This window comes from Coffea eugenioides, chromosome 10 (genome assembly GCF_003713205.1).
Source record: "Coffea eugenioides isolate CCC68of chromosome 10, Ceug_1.0, whole genome shotgun sequence".
In the NCBI taxonomy this organism is placed as follows: Eukaryota; Viridiplantae; Streptophyta; class Magnoliopsida; order Gentianales; family Rubiaceae; genus Coffea; species Coffea eugenioides.
Window position 1 is genome coordinate 3,929,295 of NC_040044.1, and position 10,318 is coordinate 3,939,612.

At 35.6% G+C, this 10,318-nt stretch overlaps 2 protein-coding genes across 2 annotated transcripts; one reads left to right on the forward strand and one right to left on the reverse strand.

The window, feature by feature from the left end:
• Window positions 1-2,645: 2,645 nt before the first annotated feature.
• LOC113750895 (protein RALF-like 34) lies at window positions 2,646-3,337 on the forward strand. The gene has a single exon (XM_027294835.1). It carries the CDS (start codon window positions 2,755-2,757, stop codon window positions 3,184-3,186), a length of 432 nt encoding a protein of 143 aa, XP_027150636.1. The 5' UTR covers window positions 2,646-2,754; the 3' UTR covers window positions 3,187-3,337.
• Window positions 3,338-6,178: 2,841 nt separating this feature from the next.
• On the reverse strand, window positions 6,179-8,287 carry LOC113749383. The gene is made up of 3 exons (XM_027293093.1): window positions 7,434-8,287; window positions 6,857-7,042; window positions 6,179-6,724 (listed from the first exon to the last, which is right to left on the reverse strand). Exons 1-3 carry the CDS (start codon window positions 7,929-7,931, stop codon window positions 6,437-6,439), a joined length of 972 nt encoding a protein of 323 aa, XP_027148894.1. The 5' UTR covers window positions 7,932-8,287; the 3' UTR covers window positions 6,179-6,436.
• Between the last annotated feature and the right edge of the window lie 2,031 nt (window positions 8,288-10,318).

The following is a 10,318-nucleotide window of genomic DNA, read 5'->3' on the forward strand; positions in this document are numbered from 1 at the left end:
ATTAGATAAGAATTTGAACATAATTAACAAATAAGGGTATATTTGGTAAATAAGATAAGGTAGTTGAAGTAATTCTATTAATTCTTATCAGAATTAAGCATTCAGTTAGAATTCTTGTACTAAAAAAAATACACACAACTTTAGCATTGCTTAACAAGTTTAATAGATGGATTTTTATTTATCAAACATTCAAAATATCTGAATGTCTGAAAAAGTTCAGTTTCAACACTTTTTAATGTTATCAAACAGATCCTAACTCTAGGTCTTGGTTCCGCCATGCTTGATGGCACTAACACACACTTTTTTGGCTTTAATTTGAACTCATAATCCAAAACTTAAAGAAAGAATCTACGTATTTTTTTTATGACCATCTATATCCCTTTTGGTGGCCAACTTGCTCTTGATGAATTGATTAGAATTTTTGTTTCTTGTTTGTCACCTTTTTGCAGTTTTTTTCCCTTACGAATTAAAGGATTACATTATTGTATGGCAAAGATCACCACACTGTATCTAGTCCTTATAAATCTATCAAACGGTAGAAAGAGTCAGACGTTTTGACCCAAAACCCAAATAGTAAAATAAGAAAGAGGTCGAGTACCTACTACCTACCTCAAGGTATAGAATTAATTGAGAGAGTTGCTTTCTATCTAGCATTGAATGGTTAATCAAAGACGTGTAATTTAATAAGGAAGCAGAGATTGAGATGAAATACCATTTGTGAAATATCAGCTTCACTAGCGAGAAGATGTTGAAGATGTTGATCTAATAATTAAAGTCGAGATTCTAAAATTAGAAATTTTGGATTTAAATCTTCACATCCCTTTTTCACTTTTTAAGTTCCACCCTTGCCGCAATAACTTTTGTGGATGTTTGAGGGGATTTCCAGAATATATGTCAAGATATACCAGAAAATCCAGTGGTTCAGCCAGTAAGCCGAATCTAAGCAATACCAATTAGTTGTTCATACTACATGTCTGTCTAATCTTTGAATGAGAAAATTTGTTAGATTGCATATGTCGAAGATCTCTTTCTTTGTCTTTTTTTTTTTGAGTAAACAGAATTCGCATACATTTGGCTTTAGTTCTATATATTCTCATATTTTGTCATCAACTCGAATTTGCTATCTTGGTTATAGCAGTTTTGGTTGGGATTATAAGGCGATCCTTTAGCAAATTGTTTGTAAAATCACAAATTAAATATTAACAGGAATGTAATCTTATGAGGTTTACTCGAAGAAGCAAGGATCATTCCATTGCCTCACGGATGTTAATGGATATTGCATGCCATGTTGTGTTTGCAGTCTTGTACATTACTTAGGTGTTTATCAAATCAGATTAGGGATGTAATCGAGCCAAGTCGAACTCGAGTAGAGTATAGCAATACTCGAGCTCGACTTGGCTCGATTACATCCCTAATCTGATCTGAACTCGACTTATATGTACCTAGGCTCGAGTTCGATCGAGCCCAAAAAATCGATACTCGAGACTTGACTGGAGGAACTCCCTTTAAGATTGAAACTCGACTCGATAAGGCTCGACCTTTAGGCAAACCTTATCAAGTCGAGTCTAATTAAGTTTTTTGACTCGACTCGAAAAATATACATAAATAAGAGTATATTGTAAATTCAATATATATTATACCCATAACGGTCATTTTATAATTATAATATATATTATTTAAATATACCCCGATTCGACGAGTAGCTCGACAAGCCACGAGCCTCAAAATATTGGCTCGAAACTCGACTCGAATAACAATCGAGTAACTCGAGACTCGGTCAAACCGAATTCAAGCCAAGTCATTGACCGAGCTACTCGCAAGTAGCTCGGCTCGCGTACATCCCTAGATTAGATCAACAAAAAAAAATCAATTCATAGAATGATCAACCAAGTAAAGACAAATAATTATATGTGCCCAATTGGTCCATTTGGTTTGGGATTAGGATTAGCCAACGAGAATTGAACGTCGTCATAGAATTTCTGATTTCAATTTGCTTTGCTCTATTAATTAATCACTTCGGATTCATGTTACTGTCAAGCTGAAGTAATTGACGCCAAACAAGTAAGTAATTGATGCCAAACATGTATTTCCTCTTTTCCGACATAAATATTCTTGAGATTTATGAAGAGTTAGTTAAACTCAATTTGCTATTTGAGAAAAACTCAAACAAGAATTAAATTGTAATGTTTTTGAATTGTTTCATTATTTGTCTATCATACATACACACAATCTTTTCTTTCTCTATAAATACTACTTTTTTTATATAAAAAAACATAGAAGTATAATATTTTTGCGATATTTCAATTTAGTATTATAATTTAGTTAATTATCAAACAAATATAACTTAATCAATTTAGCAACTTAATACTTTCCTTACTTAAATTTCATATTTTAAACTTCAATCTTATCAAATGGACCCTAGTCAAACAAACCGGGACAAAATATATTAGTAATAAATAAAAGGAATACGGGGCGTCAATCAAGGAACAACATTAGAACGTGCCATTTGCAGACAGACGAGCAAGCAAGCGCCTCAATTACCAATTTAGCAGTCGGCGCTTCGATTTCATATACTCCATGTGACCACCTCTCCTCCCCTCCCCTCCATGCCTCTTTCCATACTTCTTTCAAACTCACCACCAGAATCTGCCATAGAAATTATTGTATTCTCAATCTCAACTGTTACATTCAAAAACCCCTCAATTGCTGCACTTCTACTTGGAATAGCCCTACCAAAATCAAGCCCAGTTTACCATGGCACGTCCCAAACCTGCACTAGTTCTGAGCTCCCTCTTTTTGCTACTCATTTTCTTCCAAACTATCAATCCAAATGTGAGTGCCCAAAATGATCACAGCAGCCTTCAGCACATGTCTGCAACTGAAACTATTGGCTGGCCTTTGAACAACAGCACATTCTTCGACCCCGGCGAAGATGGTCTTGAAGATGAAGAAGAAGAAGATGGTGGCGGTGAGGTTGGTGATCATGGGAGGACACTACTCTACTACTACTACAGATCAAGCAGGCCAAGGCGTTATTACATTTCTTATGGGGCATTAGCTGCCAACAGAATCCCCTGCCCGCCTCGCTCTGGAAGGTCTTACTATACCCACCACTGTTACAGAACACGTCACCCAGTCAACCCCTATTCCAGAGGATGTTCCGCTATCACCCGTTGCAGGAGATGAATTTACTGAAATTCACTCAGATTCAGCATCGCTTTTTTTTTTTTTTTTAATGTATTCAATTTTGTTATACTTTATCTACTTCATCAACAAACTTCCTTGTCATGGGAAAGAAAGCTGGATATGCAAAATAAAGACCAGGTACAATATGCTATTAGTATGCATCATTGGATATTTCTTGTTTAATTCTTGTTTGTCGAATATATGTTAAAGTCTGTCTGGAATATTTTTAGCCTTGAAGTTTCTCTAATTACCCGAAGATGAAGCCTTAAGTTCATGGGGTCAGTCCCCGGATGATATCAGGTTTGGGAATTTGTCAAAAATTGGTTACTTTGGTATAAATCTTGTCATCTTCTCTTTCACGGACCCTATGCTCTATATTAGGTGAGATTAATCATGCAATGAGCGGTGAAATGCTTTATTAATTATCAAAGTAATTTGATTATCATGGATTTCTCTACGTCTGAGTAAATGATAAATTATCCTAGAAACAGATGTCCATGAATTTTGTTCTCATGCCTGATGAGATTAATCATACACATTCTAGCAACAAATTTGACATTTTGCTCTAATCCTCATTCCTTTCAGTTAAATCATCAGGTTCTTCAATTCTTTGTCACGTGCATGGCCACAATTTAAAATGCACTTATATTTAGAGGTGGCAAAATGGGCGGGATGGGCGGGATTTGATTGGGTTTGAGATGGAACCGAGTCATATGGGTTTGGGCCCAACCTTACCCATATGTGTTTTAGGACTAATTTGGGCGGGATCACTTTGGGATGGGTTTAGATTGATCCCGCCCAATGCCCAAATCTATTTTCTACATATTTTTTTTCCTTTAATTCATTTTTTATTTTTTATATAAATTTAATATTTTTGATTTATTAAATTTCTTTTAGTTTTATTAAATAAACATGCAAGTGTTTTATACTCAGGATTCCCACCAAAAATTGGATTAACAAATAAAGGAAAAAATAGATATACAACCATATTCCAACATATATCAAGATGGTCAAGGTACTTATGGTGTTGAATATTTATCCTCATCATTGTCCAAGGATGACAGGTCTAAATTGACTGAAATGTTGGAAATTCTTATGGATAATGACTAGGAATACTACTAGATTATATTCGTTGGTATGACTATAAAAATTGTTAAAGATAATTTTTGAATCTAAGACTCCGTTTGGATTGGCTATTTTTTCAAAAAATAAGTTTTTCAAATACAATATTACAGTAATATACAATAACTCAAAAAATATCCCATCCATATTAGTATATCAAATATTTCAAAAAAAAAATTTATAGTAAAAATTTTTCATATACACTACTACAATAAAATATTTCAAAAACACCCCACAAAAATAACTAATCCAAACGGAGCCCTTGCTATTTGAGTCCAATGGGTACCCAAGTATTTCCCATCAATTAATAGGTACAATTGGGATTTGTCTCATTTTAAACCCAATATCAAATTTCAGTACCCATCCCGCCCAAAGTCCCCATGGGCATGGGTAACCCATTGGGACTTGAGACAAATTGCCACCTCTACTTATATTCCAAAATACAGAAATTGACTAAACATTGGATAAAATAAAATAAAGAAGCCAGTCAATCAGGCCAATTCTCATGAGCCATACATGATGAATATGATGATCTAGCTGTTCTACCATCTACCGAGAACTTGTCAGTGGGGTGTAGAATTTAGCAATCAATAAGTTTGGAGAGTAATGGATTGGATGACGGAAGAGGAGGGAATATACATAACAAGTTTCGGATTGGAAACCTACATTTACGCTAAAGAAAAAAACAGAAAGAAAAAAAAAAGTTTGTTCCGTAGAGTAGTAACAAATTCTGCAGCTATTATGTACTACATCGTCACCATGTACCACGCTATCTTGCATCCTTATAAATTTTTTTACAGCTGATTCACAATCTGCACTTATTTTTCCTATTAAAACAATTTAACAATGTGCAATACTTCCTTAAACATACTAGTAGGATTTTTGCAGTGACTGTAGGTTCCATTATATTCAAATCTTTCGAAGACAGACAATGCTTTGATGGCTTCAATCATGGTTCAAAGAATCGGTCGAGTGCGACTCCTCACTGGAATGGAGCTCTCCGTTTTCATACAAAGACGAATTACTCTGAGATATATGAATCGTCGAAAATTAGGTCGAGTCACCGAAAATTCGATGGAGAAGTCTCCGGTAAGGATAAAAATGGCCGAATGACAACGAGTCGTTCTGAATCAACTCGAATCCAACCAAAAAAGTACATTTTACCGATTTTTTTGTTAATTTTTTTATTATTTTTGTTTAGCATATTTTTTATATTATTCACAATTTTTAAAATATTAAATATTTCAAAATTTACATTTCGTCAAAATCACGGTCGATATGTTGAAATCGATGTGAAACGGTCCGGATCGTGATCGTGACCACGACTTTGAGCCATGGCTTCAATTCCTAAGAAGTACTTGTAAAAAATGCTGAACGAAAATACCAAATATTTGCATTCGAACTACCACTTCAGAGAGAAAAACTCTTCCTAATAATAGCCTAATGGATAAGGAGGGCATTCGGCTTCTCAAAGTCAAAACACTTCATGAAAACCCCTCTTATAAATTGCTGCCACGGTAGAGTGGAGGGTCGGGTAAAGACTTCGAATTTAACTTTCGCACGCAAACACTACCAAATCTGTAATCAAGTCTTCTGACACAATCATCACAGTCCAGTCCAGCAAAACTCAATTATTAGCACACGCTTAAGCTGCAAAAATAACTTAATGGTTCTTATTTTATGAATATAATACTCCAGATAACTTAATGATTCTTATTTTATCAATACAGTAATATTCCAAGTAACCAAATGATTCTTACAAGTATTGTTCATTTTTATTCATAGCACTAACATTCCCTGTGAAAATAATTAATAGAACTGACAAATTGTGTTCCCATTTTTAGGCGGCGGAACTCGAGACAGTGATCAATGATTTCACGCGGTTCACGGCCAAAATCCAGCCTGTATTTCACGATTCACAGTTTCACGCTCCACGGGTAGGTACAATGGCAAAAAAACCCCAGAAAGTCATAAAACCGGTGCCAAGGAACCCATGCCAGTAGGCTTAGCTGTCCCTGTCTTCTCAATTCCTCATTCCTCAATCACCATTCTCTTCAATGACAAGAAACCGAAAAGAAAAAGAAAAGAAAGAACCAAGCATCCATTCCACATCATAAAGTCATAATCATCAATTGTATGTGCAATCGTTCTTTAATGGGATGGGGGCATTAAGTTTCTTGGGATCAAAGACGATCGAGCATTCGATTTTCTTATAGAACTTTGGCTTCACCAATTTGCCCAAAACGTAAGCTCTTGATCGCACCACAAAGTTCAACTTCAGTGGCACTGGCTGGCTGGTGGTCCCTGTTGGGGTGGTGCTCAAACTAGCTCCACTTCCATACAAAGGAATCTTGTTCCCGATCACTGATACAGTTACAGTTCTCTGACTCTTTCTCGATTGATAAAAATTCTTCATCTGCAACAAAATCCAATTTCGCAAAATCAACAAGAATGTGACAAGCTCTCTATTCTAGTAGTAACTATAAATTAAAGATTGGGAGTTCTTTCCTAATAAACAAAAATAACTTTTTTTTTTGGCGTGACTTACTGTTCCGGATCCAACGGTGAGCTCAAAGTATGATAAATCAACAGGGGTTGAGGTAGCATGCACACCAAAAAATGTAGCAGTATTGCGGAAATTGAATTTCAAGGTGGAGTTGATGGAGATCATATCAGTAGATACTCCCGTATCATCCGAACCAGCTTGAATCGCAAATCTCTCAAATGTAAGGCTCTGTGCAGACAACAGAGAACACAAATTAGGTAAATCAACGCTAATTCAGAAGACATATTTAAAAAAAAAAAACACACACACACACATATAGGCAAATCCACACGAAATTATGCAAGAATTCCGTATTCATATGGCAATTCAACAAGAACCCACATAATAATTCACATCAAATTGCAAATTAAGACCAAATTTAGCCGTAATTCAATTATCAACCAGTACTTTCGTACATTTTTCTATGCGTACACTGACGAATAAAGTGTGGTTAAGCAAAGCGAAAGATAACACTTTTGCCAACTCAATCCCTTGTAGCAAAATTTCAGCTAAAATTGATGATCAGTTCAAAATTTGGAATTTCAAATAAGGAAAGCGAATGAAACGAAACTGAACTAACCTTCATGGTGATCTTGGGCTTCTGAGGTCTACTAGCACCCCACAAGATGAGTGAAAAGAGAGAAAAAAGCAGGAAAAAACCCACAACGAAGGCGAGAAAATAGCACCGCCTGGGAAGGGGCTTTCGTGACTCTTGGTCTTCAAGCAATCCTTCCTCCTCAATCACGTCACACTCTTTCCATGGTTTTTGGCCCTTATGGCCAGGGTGTCTATTCCCACCCGATCCGCCGTCGTTTGGGTTGATCTTCCTGGATCCAGGCTTGAGGGAGCCGGAGAAGCGGCTGGTAGACGACTCCCTAGAGTGACGGCCGACGGAGGAGTGAGAGTGAGGTGGCGAGCCAGCCGGACTAAGAATGGGAGTCGAGTGAAACGACGTCGTGGTCTTCTCGCCATCGTGAGAGTCACGAGATGGGCTCTGGACGTAGTAAACCGGACGCCTTGCGTGGTCTGGCGAAGATGGTGCTAAGCTTGTAACCTCTGAGTCTGTTTTTGCGTGCATTTTGATTCCTATTTTCTGTTTTGCTGCAATTGGGAATTTTTTTTTTTCAGCTCTTTACTTCCCAAGTCCCAACCCAAAAGTAAAGGCTAAAGAAGGAAGGAAGGAAGGAAGGATCGCACTAGTACTTGATTAAAAGAGGTGCGGGTTGTTCTTTTAGCAGTCGACCAACAGAAGTGGAAGGGATGATGGGGTTTAAGTGGGATTTTGTTCTTTTCTTTTTTCTTATTTAAACTTGGGGATTTTGCATATAATATTAGATTATATGCCAAAAGGGGGATTTAAAAAAAAGAGAGAGAGAGAGAGAGAGATGAAATAATCGTGGGATAATTGTGAGAGTGGTGTTAGGGATACAAAAAGAGTGAGAGAGGCGGTGGAAGGGAAAGTGGGTAGTGAAACCGAGTAGGAATATGATGGGCTGTCAGAGGGGCGGAATGGGTTGGGAGACCGAAAGGGGAATCTTGGAAGGTCGAGAGACAGCTTTGCGTTACAGTTGGCAACTTTCACTTCTGGAGTCTACCGAGCAAATTAGTAGCGTGTTTTGCATTAAACCGCCAAATTAGTGTAATAGCATTGTTTAATTTAAACAACCAATAGCAAACTAGAGTACTAACTAGACATGTAAATTATCGTACAATTCTCAGCAGAAGACATTATTATTATTAAATATTAAGATATATTGGGGGAAGTTATACCATGGATTAAGATATATTAATAAAAAAACCTAACCCATATCCTTTGTCCAAAAGAAGTGGGAAATGCTTGTTTGATACTTGTGCAATTTTGGTTTTTTAAAGCTTTAGCAAAAATAAATATGGTCCTCAATGTTTGGCACGTTGTGCAATTTTATTCCTTAAAGTTTCGTCAAGAACAAAGTCAGTTCCTAATGTTACCAATTTGAAATAGATTTAGAATAACTGACGGATTTCACAAGTATTGATGGAACTAGTCGCGTGCAATCACACACGTTTATTGAATTAAATTTCTTAAGAATGAAGTTAAGTAGCGGATAATTTTGAACAATAAAAATAATTCACGTGATGGGACATCAATATCTAATTAACTAGGAAACCAAAATAGAAGAAAAATTCATGTGTATGAAAAAAAATTAAGTATTACGATTTTTTGCTTGGGGGTAATAGGGATATGAATCAATGAGCAGAGTGCTTCAATTAGTTTTAGTTTTTTAGACAAAAATTTTTCCTCTTTTACTAGTTAATTAGTTAGCACGTGAGTTATTAGTTCTTCTTGTTTAAAATTAGTACTATTTTGCTTCTTTATTTTGAAATGTAATTTAATGGACATATGACTAGAGGTGACTAAATCCGTTAGTAATTGGAAAAATTCTTTAAATGTTATGAATCTATTTTAAATTGGAAATTTGATTTGCTCTTGTCAAAATTTTAGCGACTAAAACAACACACGTACTAAACATTGAGAACCAGATTTGTTTTTGTCAAAATTTTAAGGACTAAAACTACACAATGGCTAAATAATGGAGACCCCAAAAGAAAATGTATAATAGGGTGTTCTCATTTTTTTTTTTTTGGTTTGCATCGAATTTCCAACTCTCTCTCTCTCTCGCTCGGACACACACAAATGAGTAGATTATTGGAGTTTGATGTCAAATTAAGTGTGAATGATAAACACTCCTATGTTATTGAATAACGTGGCTTCCTTTTTTTTTTTTTCCTGGGTTTTTCCCTTCCCTTTTTGGAACTTGATTAATACAGAGAGGCGGAAGAGCGATTTAGTCAAGTGGGATCCACAGAAAACATGTGAAACCATGTGGAAGGCTGCCTTATGGATCAAATCTTTCCGCCACAATGCTTTAATTTTTCTTCTGTCCAAGGCAATTTAGATGCTTCCACAGTTTTTAAGTCGTGATGACTAGCTTTCTCATTTTTATCTTGTCATCTTAGCAGCTCAATTTCTTTATTAGTCAAATTATACCTCAATTTTCTTCCGACCTTAGGAAGAACAAAGGAAGAGATCAATAATACTCAATTTACATGATACTACTATTCTTTAGTATCTGATTAGTATCTAATTATCTAAGGATGAACAAACTTGGTGGCGAACCTATTAGAATTTAAGAAATGATGCCCGTAAATTGCTGGTATTTTATTTATTTATTTATTTTGTATTGTATCATGGAGATTAGAAACCAAAATTTCAAGAAATTATGAATCTTCACTCTTTTCTTTTTGAACACAATGGGAGTTTCATTACCAATTTGAGTTGACTTTTAACTTGTAGCTTTGTAGATTTTACTCCTAGAAAAAAATCAAAATTTAAATGCATATCGGGAGAATATATGTTAGAATGGATATTATATTATAGTCACACTAGTTTCATTTTAACTAATAATGTAAAAGTAAATCTTATAT

Excerpts from the sequence above, each read along its gene's own strand:
- LOC113750895 (XM_027294835.1), top strand. The coding sequence starts at position 2,755 with ATGGCACGTCCCAAACCTGCACTAGTTCTGAGCTCCCTCTTTTTGCTA.
- LOC113749383 (XM_027293093.1), bottom strand. The coding sequence starts at position 7,931 with ATGCACGCAAAAACAGACTCAGAGGTTACAAGCTTAGCACCATCTTCG. Across the intron at positions 7,043-7,433 it reads AGCCCAAGATCACCATGAAG|AGCCTTACATTTGAGAGATT; the intron begins GTTAGTTCAGTT and ends TTGTCTGCACAG. Across the intron at positions 6,725-6,856 it reads TCACCGTTGGATCCGGAACA|ATGAAGAATTTTTATCAATC; the intron begins GTAAGTCACGCC and ends ATTTTGTTGCAG.